Here is a 15981-nt window from a genome sequence, read left to right as displayed (position 1 = left end):
ATAATATATATTTTTTTTAATAATAGGAAAAGGAAGTGGAAAGGCTTTATGAAGATATTGACAGAAAGGTTTGTATCAACAAACTGTAGCTTTGTGTTTCACATGCCGAAGACAAGGTGCTCCCTGGACCCTCAGATCTATCAGGTGCCTCTTAGGAATGCAAGTTCCTTACCGGTCAGAAACCCTGGCCCAGTTCTTGGGGTTAGAAAACAAAGTCAGAGGTAAAGAAACGCCCTCATAGCATTTCGGATGGGCAGATGCTCTACTGTAAAGACAGCCTTAGGCAGCACTTCCAAGGAGCTCTCCCTGGGGAGGTACATTTTCCTAGGCCGTGGTAACAATGTCATGTTTTCATTGCAGCCATGTGCTATGAGGGGGCATGCTACTTCCCCTGGGTGTGTGTGGAAGCCCCAGACAGTGTCCCCCTCACCTTCAGCCCTGCATCAGCTCAGTGTGAAGTAGGATTAATTGTTATGGTTGCTATGTGAATGTTGATAATGACTTTTGGTTGAGTATGCCTAATTTATTCCACTTACCCTTTGGTTCACTTGGGCAGTTCATTGCTTCATCGAGAACATGGGACATTCGTGGGGATGTGAAGGTCAGTTACATAATCAAAGCTATCGTGGGTGGCTGAGCCTAGAGCCATATGTTGGGTCCACAGTTACCAGGATAGTGGCTGTGGGAATTCACCTGAAAACCTCAGGCTCTGCTTTCTCCTCTGTTAAAGTTTCATTCCTTAACTGTAACAAAGTCCAAGTCTAGAGCGTCCATAAAACCTGCTTAGGGTTGTTGCTTTCTTTGTGTTAACTGGGGGTGGGTGGCTCTGTGAGCTCCAGGCTCCTTAGTCTACAACGTGTGGACAACCATGCTAGGTAGCACTGGTGTGTTGGGTCAGCTCCTCTCTAGGTGTCACAGTGAAGTGATTTGCCCTATCTGTACTTTGTACTTTAACCACCGTTTTCCATGTTTGCAGGATCAAGGGTCAGGGAGACACAGACCTGAAAGTCCTAATAAACATGGCCTCTCTGTGTAAGAGGGTGAGGGTGTGATGGTACTTACGCTACTGTTAAGACGCACAATGAGGGTTTGCGTACCTCAGCTTGAAGTCTGGCTGGTGGCCGTTAAACCCTGAGTTAAAAAGCAGGCTGTCAGTTCTGCTATCTGTCATCCTGTCTGGGGAACAGTGGCCGTCAGTCTTTCCAACAGGGCTGGAGAGACAAGTGTGTACACAGTGATTCCTCATCTGGGTAAATGGTTTAAGTGTCAAGCAAGCCTTTGGAAAATTCATCCCTTGTCTGGCACATGTGTGATTTGCTCCCCAAGCCAAGACAGAGTCTCTCTGTGTAGTCCTGGCTATCTGGAACTCACTCTGTAGACCAGGTAGGCTGGCCTACTCAAGGTTCTACTCTGTGAACTCATCACAGAGATCTGCTTGTCTCTGCCTCCTGTGTGCTGAGATTAAAGTTGTGTGCCACCACTGCCCGGCTGTTATTTGCTTTTTTGCTCAGGGGGAAAAAAAAGCCAAAAATTATGTAATGAAAAGATTCAGCACTCAGGAGGCAGAGGCAGATGTTGGAACTCTGTGAGTTCAAGGACAGATTGATTTACATGGTGAGTTCCAGGGCAATCAGAGGTATTTGGTGAGACCCTGACTCAAAAACAAAACAACACATGGTTTTAGATTCGGAGTAGCATTGCGTGTGGATAGTGGGTAGTCGTATTATTTTGAGCTTTAGTTCCTCTGTCTACAACAGTGGGATGACTCCCAAATAATGAAGGCAGTCCACATTTCCTAACAGTGACAACTTGTGAGTAATTGATGCATGCCACAGGACCTCCAGGAGGAAAACAGACAAAGAAAGTGAGGTGTCATGTGTCTGGCACCTGTTTCTTCCACCCATAACCTGTTTCCCTCCATCTAGAAGCTGTTTTTGTTTCCACATGTGCTTTAAGATTGGTGCCCATTGTCTCCTCTCCTCCCCTCCCCTCCCCTCCTCTCTCCCCTTCCTTCCTTCCTTCCTTCCTTCCTTCCTTCCTTCCTTCCTTCCTTCCTTTCCTTTCCTTTTCTTTTCCTTTACTTTCCCTTCCTTCTCCACCTCTCTCCCTCCCTCTCCCCCCTCTCTTTCTTTCTGGTTTTAATGTGGTGTTTTATAAAAGATCCCCCAAAAGCTATTTTAACAAATGGGGGCTGGAATTGGAAGTACACGCCTTTAATCCTAACACTTGGAAGGCTGAGGCAGGGACTTCCATGCCAGAATAGGCGGCATAGTGAAGATACTTCAACAACAAAAACCTGGACCAAACAACTAAACAAAACACCCCTCCCTCCACAAAAAAATTTGAGAAACCAAAGAAGACATCCCTCCCTAATTAATACTCAATACAAATAAGGCAAATTAATTCTGTGAATTAATATTGAGCCAATTTGCAGTGTTTAGAATTTTGTTCCTGATATACTTTGCAATGTTCTTACTGGTTTGAGATGGGCTTAGGTTTGCTAAACTGAGGGAGGCTCAGTTCATGTCAGAAAGATCAGCATCTGTGACAGACTTACAGTGGACCTTGTGCCTGCCGAGCTCCTTCAGGGCACCTTACAAGTGTTGTTCTGTGGGTGTCATCTGTTTTGACATTTTAGATGAAGATTAAAAGGGGCAGTTTCAGTTTTTGTACTGAACAAACACTCAATTTGATTCCTTACATGGCATATTTTTGTAGTTACAATTAAAACCAAGAGAGAAAGCTATAAAGGAAAAAGGAAACAGACATGACAACAGGAGGTGACGTTCTATATCACCAGTCTAGGTATTAGGTCCTTCTACGGCTAGCCTGTCCTATGTTTTGTCTGCTAAGAACTTTCTAGAGCACACTGCCAAACACTGGAGGGCCCTGGGCATAAAGGTTCTTGTTTTTATCATACAATATGACTACTGGATTCTTTTTGATGTCTGAGCATCCATGGTTGCCATAGTGACAAGTTCAGGTACAAAGAACAAAGGAGATGGAAAGATAATTGTGCATGTTTTTTATGAGGCTTTAAAATCTATTATAAATAATTACGATTAAAATAAGTTTTGCTGGCTGAAAGAGAGTGCCTAACATGAGATTATTAGCATCCACATAAACTCCCTTTAGAGATATATTTTGTAAGTTTGATGACAAGGCTGAGCCTCTTCAAATGCATATGCTTAGGCTAATGCCAAAGCTGGTTGAACATCATGGGCAGGGTATTTTTAGTTTTCTGGAAAAGTAGTTTTTTTTTTCCCCTCCCTTTAAGCCTTTGTATCTTGGTGCCTCTGGAAACAAATGTGGAAAATCACCAAGCAACATGTGGGTACATGGCTGGTATCAAATATGCCCTTTGGTATACTTGTATACCTAAAACATGTGTGTGCAATTGTTTGAAATCTTGATGTCCACATTGAAATATTTAGACTGTCATGTACGTCTAGAATCTTCCCTGGTCTGGCCTGGCAGTGGCGTGTTGAGTGTCTGGTTACTTCTCAGGATTCAAGGAGAGAGAGTTTTCCTCAGAGGCAGGGTTGCGCCTTCTTTTCGTTAAGTGGTTAGTGTGTCTTGGCAAGTTCATCAGCTAGTGTTCCAGCTCTGGCTAGTTCTGCTGGGCTGCTGATGTAGAGAAGCGGTGCCAGGTGAGCAGTGGGACAGGTGTGTCACTGGAGGGATGGCCCTGCTGTGCAGCTGTGTGTGATTTCTTACAGAGTGCCACCTGTCCCTTTACATCCGGATTTCCCGACTTCTACGAAGGGAGTGCTGGCTCACATAGTTCTCTTGAAGAAATAAATGCCTTGCCCGTATGCTGCTGCCAGTTCTCATGCTCACCTGACTTAAGTTTAGTTCTAGACTGATCTTGAAGCATTCTCCCGTCCTATGTGTTTGTTTCAAGCACCGCCTGAGGAGATGTGTGAACTTTGATTCACTCAGCATTCTGAACCTTAATTCCCATGGTTTTAAGCTCAGCGCTCTCAGGCTCTCGCCACTGCCTTGCTGTCTTGTCTGTGAGTTTTAGCAGCTTTGTGGAACAGTCCCTCTTGTCTAGCAAGGCTAGACATTTCTCCCAGGACAACCATTTGCTCAGATTCATCATTTTCCTTGCCAATAACAGTTTTCTTTTCTTTCTTTTTTTTTTTTCATTTTTTTTAGTTAGGTATTTTCTTCATTTACATTTCCAGTCAATAGCAGTTTTCTAGAACAATTAAAAAATAAAACCTTCTGAATGATAAAATGGGCGGGGCCTCTAAGATTTAGGAGTGAGGGTCAGAGGGCTTCGATCTTTCATAGCTTCTTATCTGTTTGATGCTATAGGCATCTAGGAATCTTCAGAGCCACAATTTGACTCAAAGTCTTTGCTGCAATGACAAGAAAATTACAAATTTAGGAGCTGTGGTGATGGGGCTGGAGGGAATGGCTCAGCAATTGAGGGGCTGCTGCTCTTGCAGAGACCTGAGTTAGCACTTGAGATATATGCTCAGAACAGCCTTAACTCCAGCGCCAGGGGATCTGACTCCTCCTTCTTGCCTCTTCCAGGTGCCTCCAAATATGTGTGTTGTCTACACACACACACACATACACACACACATACACACACACACACACACACACACACACACACACACCATACAATACATCACATACACACCACACACACACACACACACTTAGTTGGATGACTTGGCCACAGCTTTCACAGTATATATACATCAATGTGAATGATATTTAAATGATTTAATATTTTTTAATGAATGGTAAGCTAAGGACATTTGACAAGTTCCTTCCCCTGCAGCTACTGTTGCAAATAATCACTTAGGCATCTTACTGGAGTAAATACAACCTGTGTACAAATCCCTAACAGTGATCTACCCTTGAACACTTAGTCAGCAGAAGACTCATTTAATTGACACTGCCAACAGCACCAATAAGACCAGTGTTGTTTTCTGATCCAGCATTGTTTCTGACTCAGGGTTTTTTTGTGATAAAATGAGCATGGCATTGATGCTTTAATTGACTTCTAAAATTCATTACCTACCCACCATCCTTTCTGCTTTTCCCTCTTCATTATCCTGATGCTACTCTGTCACCACAGCTAGCTATTTTATTGCTTCTCTAAGAGACAGGGTCAATATTGATTGATCCTGGGTCTGGAAAGCTAAGTGTAGGTCATCAATAATGCTAAGTGGGATGATGATGAATTAGATACTAAGTGCTGGAACTTTTAGAGAAACACATGGTTCTAGAAAAATGAGGTGTAGATTCCTCTGTCCTGAGAAGATCCACTTGGATGGAAGTAAGCAGAGGAGATATTCACTTTCATCTGAAGAGAATGCTTTACTCTTGTCTCGGTCATGTGTTGTGACATGGGTGGTATTGGGCAGCAAAGCCAAGGGATGAGGTTGATGTCTTTGAATAGTCTGTCTTGTCCCGTGGTGAGCAATATGGAAACAATCTCGTGCCTACGGAAATGTTAGAAATCACAGAGTGGTAGAGGAGGAGATAGATACAGTGTCTCTGGTCTGGTGCAGAGAAATAGCTGGTGGAAGACCCCTGACTGTAGCTTGAGTCTCAGTATCTTATTTGTCACCTGGAAGCTCTGTGCTTTGTTCCTGGTTTCTAGCAGGGATTTAAATTCTCATCCTGTTTTCCAATCTTCAGTGGAACTGGATTCCCTTCCGAATACCATGGAGTCTGATGGTCTTAGTGTATCTTCCATCCCTGTAGATATTTACATTCTGTGGTTGGAAGAGTGGCTCCATCCCAAGCCCTGGCCCAGGGCTCACCCTCTGTTATTCTTAGAACCATCTTCCTCTCCCAGCCATTACCACTTGGCTCAGGGCTGGTGGAGACAATGCTTTTAGGGAAGGCTGCTCTTGGCTCTTTCTGGCTCTTAGATATATTCCCCCGGTGTTTGCTGACCTTGACATTGGAAAAGTAAAGGAGATAAGACTGAGTGGAGTGCCCAGATAGGCACCTACTCATCACCTGCCTTTGCATTCTCTCATCACCAGAGCTTTCTGCTACAAAAAGTTGATTTAAAATTGATGAATAAATTTATATTTACTTCAGGCCATCTACTAGGACATAGAACAGGATTGGCATTTTGTGGTGAGGAACATTTCAGAGTGGTACCTCTCTGAGAATGTTGAGTAGGTTGAAGAATCTTGTAGAATTTCATAACTGGGATATCTCAGTAGCAGGAGTAGGAGGCAGGTGATAGAAGTGGTCCCCTCTGTGTCCATTCATCTCTGGCACCACACTCTTGTTCTTATGAGAATGGATGGTCATCCTATCATACTTCTGCCCCGGAGTGACAGAGGCACTTATTCAAATGTAGCCACTCAGGGCACAGCCACTGTAGCTCTAGCAGGAAAGGGTAATTTGTATTTACTTTGCTTTCTGTATGACTCAGAGAGATGCTTTCTCTAGCTGTATGAATTATAAAATGTACAGATCTATTTAAATGATAAGAATATACTTGGTTTTCTTTTTTTAATTCAAAATCAAATTACTTTATTAAAAAAGAGCTAATACAGGGTTAAGATTGTTGGTTGACAGGGAGATTTTAGTATATGCCCAACAACTTGCTATCTTCCCATCTCTATCACTTTCATCTCTCTCTTTTTTTAATTAGGTATTTATTTCATTTACATTTCCAATGCTATCCCAAAAGTCCCCCCTCCCACACTACCCCACCCACTCCCCCACCCACCCACTCCCACCTCTTGGCCCTGGCGTTCCCCTATATTGAGGCATATAAAGTTTACAGGACCAATGGGCCTCTCTTTCCACTGATGGCCGACTAGGCCATCTTCTGATACATATGCTGCTAGAGACATGAGCTCTGGGGGTACTGGTTAGTTCATATTGTTGTTCCACCTATAGGGTTGCAGATCCCTTTAGCTCCTTGGATACTTTCTCTAGCTCCTCCATTGGGGGCCCTGTGTTCCATCCTATAGCTGACTGTGAGCATCCACTTCTGTGTTTGCTAGGCCCCGGCATAGTCTCACAAGAGACAGCTATATCTGGGTCCTTTATACTTGGTTTTCTTATGATGTTTTGTAAAGCACTGAATGAGCTGTGGTTTAGGTGTGTATGACTTAGATGTCACAAATATAATTTTTGGACACCAAAGGTAACACTTCCACACTGACTTTGGGGAAGGTGTAAGGAGAGATCTTGATTGGCTGTCCGTGCTACCCCATGAGGAACTAATTTTAGGAGTATTTATAAGGTAGATATACTAAGTTGACAGCCAGTTTTGAAGGAAAATACCCTTTCCCATGAATAGTTTAGAGGAAAGAGATGAGAAAAGATGTTGGAAGGTCAAAGGTGCTTTGATTGACAAATGACGTTGTGTTCTTGTGGGAGCCTCTTTTTCTCCACTCCGTGTTTTTTTTTTTTTTTTTTTTTTTTTTTCTGGAAGCTGGAAATTTTTCTCCAAGAGGAGGCAGAGATGAGAGGCAGGAGGTCTGCTCAGCTTATTATTATGGCTGCGTAGGGGCTCTGTGTGGTGTCCACCCAGCCCAGGCATTTCTGGCTTGTTTGTCTGTCTGCATGGTTTTTGAGGAGGGAAGCCCACGGCAGTGTAGAGGAGATACTGACAGAAACAGCCCACATTTCCTGCTTCAGAACAGAAGAAGCTGAAAAGTGAGGCTTTAAAAACAAGTTTTGAACCATCAAGAGATAATTGTGAGGCTGGAGAGATAACTCAGTTGTTACAAGGTGAGACTCACAACCAAAACATGTGAAAAATAATTTTTCATTTTGCTGTGCTCAACAGTTCATTCCATAGATTGGTAAATACTTTAGGCACAGACAGCACACCAGCATTCTCCTAGCTTGCAGCTGTATTTGGGGCCAGAGGTAAAATGCTATTGAATTTCCCTATTTCCATGAACACTTGGAACCTGAGCAACTGTCTCTCAACATACCTGTCACTCCTATACACATGTGTGTCACCTACTCCATGTATGAAAGCTACTGACTAAACCTCAGCATGCCAGGAGAGCATACAGGGTGTCAGGGGTCTTAAAACTCCTGAGTCAAATCAAGGTTATCCTCAGACACACATAGACTTTGAGGCCCCCCCTGGGCTACATAAGACCCTTTATAGCTAGGGGCTCAGGGGGTGGGGTCCAGAATGGAAACAAAGATCAAAAGAAGGAGGAGGCTTTCACACAGCCATCTAAACTGAACTCAAAGTCGGTAAATTGTTTTACTGCTGTCCCCATCACATCTGGACTTCAGAGTCCAGATCTGTCAGCCTTTTCACACTAGTATGAGCCATCTACTTTCCAGGACCCCTGAACCCCAGCCGTTATGAGTCGAGGCTTTCCATTAGCTCTTCTTGTGCTGAGAGGCCAGCTTCATGGATTGAACAGCTACAGAGTTCTCTAGTTCTCAGGCCCAGAGGCACTGTGAGACTAAGTGATCTATTTTACATAAACCAATCTAATAATGTCCCTCTTATAACTATAACCAAATCAAAATAGCTGACCAAGGAACCAGTCAACCAAACCAAACCAAACCAAACCAAACCAAACCAAACCAAACCAAACCAAACCAACCAAGAAAGCTTGTGAGCCAGAATCCCCATGGAAATATCTTTTTGCTAATTTAAACACTTCAGTGAAAAAGTCCTTAGTAAAATGATTGTACAATTGAAATATCTTAAAATAATTCCAATTGCCTAGTGTATGTTCTGGGTTCATCCGGGGGAACTGGATCCTGTGCCAGGTCAGACAGCGTAGGAAAGTCGGCTGTGGGCTTGATCACCTGACTTCCCTGTCGTTGCTCCTGGGAATCAAAGAACAGGCCACAAGTCATGGCATGCCGTGGGGATGCTGGCCAGCCTGTGTGAGAGGGGTTTATAGAAAAAGGAGGAGATTTTGAGACAATGCTTTTCATTGGCTGAGAACCCATCAAACCGTTTAGATTGCATCACCACAGATCCCTGGTAATCTACCCTTTGCTACCTTCCTGGTATTGGGATTACAAGTGTGTACCATGCCTCTCGTTTTCTGTGGCTGTGCCTGTGCAACTCAGGTTCTCATTCTTACGTTGTAAGTCATTTCCTGAGTTACCATAGCAGCCTCCGTGGTAAACATGCCCAAGTAGCTCTCCCCAGACATGGCCATCAGGACTCTTTGTCTGTATAAACACTGGTAAGGATTCACATAGTTTTGTGAGTTGTATCTTTCAGTAGCTACCATGTTAGGAATTAAAACTGAGAAATTCAGCTATTCAGAAGGCTGAGGTGAGAGATCAGGAAGTTAAAATCCTAAATGAGAAATATTTAAGTATGTCTGGTTGTGTAATTTAGTGGTAAACTACTTGCCTGGCCTGTGAGAGGCCCTGGGTTTAAACCTCAACAACAACAAAAAATTACCACACCACACCTCAACACAACACACCATACCATATCACAGAAACAATAATCCAGAAGCTAAGGACTTTAACATACTATATTCATTGACTCATTTCAAATTATAACCAGATTTACTAAAGTTACCATAGTTTTGATGAAAAACAGTTTTGTTTCCCATAAAGAAGGGTCAGTAAGAACAGATACTGTCTTTCATTTTTTTTTTTTTTTTTAATATATTTTTATTACATAATTTCCTCAATTACATTTCCAATACTATCCCAAAAGTCCCCCATAGCGCCCCCCACTTCCCTACCCACCCATTCCCATTCTTTTGGCCCTGGCATTCCCCTATATTGGGGCATATAAAGTTTGCAAGTCCAATGGGCCTCTCTTTCCATTGATGGCCGACTAGGCCATCTTTCGATACATATGCAGCTAGAGACAAGAGCTCCAGGGTTCCGGTTAGTACATCATGTTGTTCCAACAATAGGGTTGCAGATCCCTTTAGCTCCTTGGGTACTTTCTCTAGCTTCTCCATTGGGAGCCCTGTGATACATCCAATAGCTGACTGTGAACATCCACTCCTGTGTTTGCTAGGCCCCGGCATCGTCTCACAAGAGACAGCTATATTTGGGTCCTTTCAGCAAGATCTTGCTAGTGTATGCAATGGTGTCAGCGTTTAGAAGCTGATTATGGGACGGATCCCTGGATACAGCAGTCTCTAAATGGTCCATCCTTTCATCACAGCTACGAACTTTGTCTCTGTAGCTCCTTCCCTGGGTGTTTTGTTCCCAATTCTAAGAAGGGGCACAGTGTCCACACTTTGGTCTTCATTCTTCTTGAGTTTCATGCGTTTAGCAAATTGTATCTTATATCTTGGGTATCCTAAGTTTTGGGCTAATATCCACTTATCAGTGAATACATATTGTGTGAGTTCTTTTGTGATTGTGTTACTTCACTCAAGATGATGCCCTCCAGGTCCATCCATTTGGCTAGGAATTTCATAAATTCATTCTTTTTAATAGCTGAGCAGTACTCCATTGTGTAAATGTACCATAATTTCTGTATCCATTCCTCTGTTGAGGGACATCTGGGTTCTTTCCAGCTTCTGGCTATTATAAATAGGGCTGCTATGAACATAGTGGAGCATGTGTCCTTTTACCGGTTGGGACATCTTCTGGATATATGCCCAGGAGAGGTATTGCTGGATCCTCCGGTAGTACTATGTCCAATTTTCTGAGGAACCGCCAGACTGATTTCCAGAGTGGTTGTACAAGCTTGCAATCCCACCAACAATGGAGGAGTGTTCCTCTTTCTCCACATCCTCGCCAGCATCTGCTGTCACCTGAATTTTTGATCTTAGCCATTCTGACTGGTGTGAGGTGGAATCTCAGGGTTGTTTTGATTTGCATTTCCCTGATGATTAAGGATGTTGAACATTTTTTCAGGTGCTTCTCTGCCATTCGGTATTCCTCAGGTGAGAATTCTTTGTTCAGTTCTGAGCCCCATTTTTTAATGGGGTTATTTGATTTTCTGGAGTCCACCTTCTTGAGTTCTTTATATATATTGGATATTAGTCCCTTATCTGATTTAGGATAGGTGAAGATCCTTTCCCAATCTGTTGGTGGTTTTTTTGTCTTATTGATGGTGTCTTTAGCCTTGCAGAAGCTTTGTAGTTTCATGAGGTCCCACTTGTCAATTCTCGATCTTACAGCACAAGCCATTACTGTTCTATTCAGGAATTTTTCCCCTGTGCCCATATCTTCAAGGCTTTTCCCCACTTTCTCCTCTATAAGTTTCAGTGTCTCTGGTTTTATGTGAAGTTCCTTGATCCACTTAGATTTGACCTTAGTACAAGGAGATAGGAATGGATCGATTCGCATTCTTCTACATGTTAACAACCAGTTGTGCCAGCACCATTTGTTGAAAATGCTGTCTTTCTTCCACTGGATGTTTTTAGCTCCCTTGTCGAAGATCAAGTGACCATAGGTGTGTGGGTTCATTTCTGGGTCTTCAATTCTATTCCATTGGTCTATTTGTCTGTCACTATACCAGTACCATGCAGTTTTTATCACAATTGCTCTGTAGTAGAGCTTTAGGTCCGGCATGGTGATTCCACCAGAGGTTCTTTTATCCTTGAGAAGAGTTTTTGCTATCCTAGGTTTTTTGTTATTCCAGATGAATTTGCAGATTGCACTTTCTAATTCGTTGAAGAATTGATTTGGAATTTTGATGGGGATTGCATTGAATCTGTAGATTGCTTTTGGCAAGATAGCCATTTTTACAATGTTGATCCTGCCAATCCATGAGCATGGGAGATCTTTCCATCTTCTGAGATCTTCTATAATTTCTTTCTTCAGAGACTTGAAGTTTTTATTATACAGATCTTTCACTTCCTTAGTTAGAGTCACGCCAAGATATTTTATATTATTTGTGACTATTGAGAAGGGTGTTGTTTCCCTAATTTCTTTCTCAGCCTGTTTATTCTTTGTGTAGAGAAAGGCCATTGATTTGTTTGAGTTAATTTTATATCCAGCTACTTCACCGAAGCTGTTTATCAGGCTTAGGAGTTCTCTGGTGGAATTTTTAGGGTCACTTATATATACTATCATATCATCTGCAAAAAGTGATATTTTGACTTCATCTTTTCCAATTTGTATCCCTTTGATCTCCTTTTGTTGTCGAATTGCTCTGGCTAGGACTTCAAGTACAATGTTGAATAGGTATGGAGAAAGTGGACAGCCTTGTCTAGTCCCTGATTTTAGAGGGATTGCTTCAAGCTTCTCACCATTTACTTTGATGTTGGCTACTGGTTTGCTGTAGATTGCTTTTATCATGTTTAGGTATGGGCCTTGAATTCCTGATCTTTCCAAGACTTTTATCATGAATGGGTGTTGGATCTTGTCAAATGCTTTTTCCGCATCTAAGGAGATGACCATGTGGTTTTTGTCTTTGAGTTTGTTTATATACTGGATTACGTTGATGGATTTCCTTATATTGAACCATCCCTGCATCCCTGGGATGAAACCTACTTGGTCAGGATGGATGATTGTTTTGATGTGTTCTTGGATTCGGTTAGCAAGAACTTTATTGAGGATTTTTGCATCAATATTCATAAGGGATATTGGTCTGAAGTTTTCTATCTTTGTTGGGTCTTTTTGTGGTTTAGGTATCAGAGTAATTGTGGCTTCATAGAATGAGTTGGGTAGAGTACCTTCTGTTTCTATTTTGTGGAATAGTTTGTGAAGAACTGGGATTAGATCTTCTTTGAAGGTCTGATAGAACTCTGCACTAAACCCATCTGGTCCTGGGCTTTTTTTAGTTGGGAGACTATTAATGACTGCTTCAATTTCTTTGGGGGATATAGGGCTGTTTAGATCATTAACCTGATCTTGATTCAACTTTGGTACCTGGTATCTGTCTAGGAACTTCTCCATTTCATCCAGGTTCTCCAGTTTTGTTGAGTATAGCCTTTGGTAGAAGGATCTGATGGTGTTTTGGATGTCTTCAGGATCTGTTGTTATGTCTCCTTTTTCATTTCTGATTTTGTTAATTAGGATGCTTTCCCTGTGCCCTCTAGTGAGTCTGGCTAAGGGTTTATCTATCTTGTTGATTTTCTCAAAGAACCAGCTCCTTGATTGGTTGATTCTTTGAATAGTTTTTCTTGTTTCCACTTGGTTGATTTCACCCCTGAGTTTGATTATTTCCTGCCGTCTACTCCTCTTGGGTGAATTTGCTTCCTTTTGTTCTAGTGCTTTTAGGTGTGTTGTCAAGCTGCTAATGTGTGCTCTCTCTAGTTTCCTTTTGGAGGCACTCAGAGCTATGAGTTTTCCTCTTAAAAATGCTTTCATTGCGTCCCATAAGTTTGGGTATGTTGTGGCTTCATTTTCATTGAACTCTAAAAAGTCCTTAATTTCTTTCTTTATTCCTTCCTTGACCAAGGTATCATTGAGAAGAGTGTTGTTCAGTTTCCACGTGAAGGTTGGCTTTCTATTATTTATTTTGTTATTGAAGATCAGCCTTAGTCCATGGTGATCTGATAGGATGCATGGGACAATTTCAATATTTTTATATCTGTTGAGGCCTGTTTTGTGACCAATTATGTGGTCAATTTTGGAGAAGGTACCATGAGGTGCTGAGAAGAAGGTATATCCTTTTGTTTTAGGATAGAATGTTCTGTAGATATCTGCCAGATCCATTTGATTCATAATTTCTCTTAGTTTCACTGTGTCCCTGTTTAGTTTCTGTTTCCATGATCTGTCCATTGGTGAAAGTGGTGTGTTGAAGTCTCCCACTATTATTGTATGAGGTGCAATGTGTGCTTTGAGATTTACTAAAGTTTCTTTAATGAATGTGGCTGCCTTTGTATTTGGAGCATAGATATTCAGGATTGATAGTTCCTCTTGGAGGATTTTACCTTTGATGAGTATGAAGTGTCCCTCCCTGTCTTTTTTAATGACTTTGGGTTGGAAGTCAATCTTATCAGATATTAGAATGGCTACTCCAGCTTGTTTCTTCATGCCATTTGCTTGGAGAATTGTTTTCCAGCCTTTCATTCTGAGGTAGTGTCTATCCTTTTCTCTGAGATGAGTTTCCTGTAAGCAGCAAAATGTTGGGTCTTGTTTGTGTAGCCAGTTTGTTAGTCTATGTCTTTTTATCGGGGAGTTGAGTCCATTGATATTAAGAGATATTAAGGAAAAGAAATTGGTGTTTCCTGTTATTTTTGATGTTAAAGTTGGCATTTTGTTCTTGTGGCTGTCTTCTTTTAGGTTTGTTGAGGGATTACCTTCTTGTTGTTTCTAGGGCGTGGTTCCTGTCCTTGTAATGGTTTTTTTCTGTTATTATCCTTTGAAGGGCTGGATTCGTGGAGAGATAATGTGTGAATTTGGTTTTGTCGTGGAATACTTTGGTTTCTCCATCTATGTTAATTGAGAGTTTGGCTGGGTATAGTAGCCTGGGCTGGAATTTGTGTTCTTTTAGTGTCTGTATAACATCTGTCCAGGATCTTCTGGCTTTCATAGTCTCTGGTGAAAAGTCTGGTGTAATTCTGATAGGCTTGCCTTTATATGTTTTTTTTTTTTTTTTTTTTTTTTTTTTTTTTTTTTTTTCTTTTTTTTTTTTATATTTTTATTACATATTTTCCTCAATTACATTTCCAATACTATCCCAAAAGTCCCCCATAGCGCCCCCCACTTCCCTACCCACCCATTCCCATTCTTTTGGCCCTGGCATTCCCCTATATTGGGGCATATAAAGTTTGCAAGTCCAATGGGCCTCTCTTTCCATTGATGGCTGACTAGGCCATCTTTCGATACATATGCAGCTAGAGACAAGAGCTCCGGGGTTCTAGTTTGTACATCATGTTGTTCCAACAATAGGGTTGCAGATCCCTTTACCTCCTTGGGTACTTACTCTAGCTTCTCCATTGGGAGCCCTGTGATACATCCAATAGCTGACTGTGAACATCCACTCCTGTGTTTGCTAGGCCCCAGCATCGTCTCACAAGAGACAGCTATATTTGGGTCCTTTCAGCAAAATCTTGCTAGTGTATGCAATGGTGTCAGCGTTTAGAAGTTGATTATGGGATGGATCCCTGGATACGGCAGTCTCTAAATGGTCCATCCTTTCATCACCGCTATGAACTTTGTCTCTGTAACTCCTTCCCTGGGTGTTTTGTTCCCAATTCTGAGAAGGTGCACAGTGTCCACACTTTGGTCTTCATTCTTCTTGAGTTTCATGCGTTTAGCAAATTGTATCTTAAATCTTGGGTATCCTAAGTTTTGGGCTAATATCCACTTATCAGTGAATACATATTGTGTGAGTTCTTTTGTGATTGTGTTACTTCACTCAAGATGATGCCCTCCAGGTCCATCCATTTGGCTAGGAATTTCATAAATTCATTCTTTTTAATAGCTGAGTAGTACTCCATTGTGTAAATGTACCATAATTTCTGTATCCATTCCTCTGTTGAGGGACATCTGGGTTCTTTCCAGCTTCTGGCTATTATAAATAGGGCTGCTATGAACATAGTGGAACATGTGTCCTTTTTACCGGTTGGGACATCTTCTGGATATATGCCCAGGAGAGGTATTGCTGGATCCTCCGGTAGTACTATGTCCAATTTTCTGAGGAACCGCCAGACTGATTTCCAGAGTGGTTGTACAAGCTTGCAATCCCACCAACAATGGAGGAGTGTTCCTCTTTCTCCACATCCTCGCCAGCAACTGCTGTCACCTGAATTTTTGATCTTAGCCATTCTGACTGGTGTGAGGTGGAATCTCAGGGTTGTTTTGATTTGCATTTCCCTGATGATTAAGGATGTTGAACATTTTTTCAGGTGCTTCTCTGCCATTCGGTATTCCTCAGGCGAGAATTCTTTGTTCAGTTCTGAGCCCCATTTTTTAATGGGGTTATTTGACTTTCTGGAGTCCACCTTCTTGAGTTCTTTATATATATTGGATATTAGTCCCTTATCTGATTTAGGATAGGTGAAGATCCTTTCCCAATCTGTTGGTGGTTTTTTTGTCTTATTGATGGTGTCTTTAGCCTTGCAGAAGCTTTGTAGTTTCATGAGGTCCCACTTGTCAATTCTCGATCTTACA

General features: G+C 41.9%; 1 protein-coding gene across 1 annotated transcript in view; it reads left to right on the top strand.

Moving 5' to 3' along the window:
• The window catches only part of Dcdc2c (doublecortin domain containing 2C), a 98562-nt gene that overhangs the window by 47256 nt on the left and 35325 nt on the right, over positions 1 to 15981 (top strand). Inside the window, 2 exon segments of the mRNA XM_085830126.1 lie at positions 27 to 68; positions 557 to 601. Of these exon segments, the coding sequence (XP_085686252.1) occupies positions 27 to 68; positions 557 to 601 (87 nt within the window).

This window comes from Mus caroli, unplaced genomic scaffold (genome assembly GCF_978045245.1).
Source record: "Mus caroli unplaced genomic scaffold, Mus_caroli_1 scaffold_14, whole genome shotgun sequence".
Lineage (NCBI taxonomy): Eukaryota > Metazoa > Chordata > Mammalia > Rodentia > Muridae > Mus > Mus caroli.
Note: the sequence above shows the minus strand (reverse complement) of the source record. Positions and strands in the feature narration are given on the sequence as shown.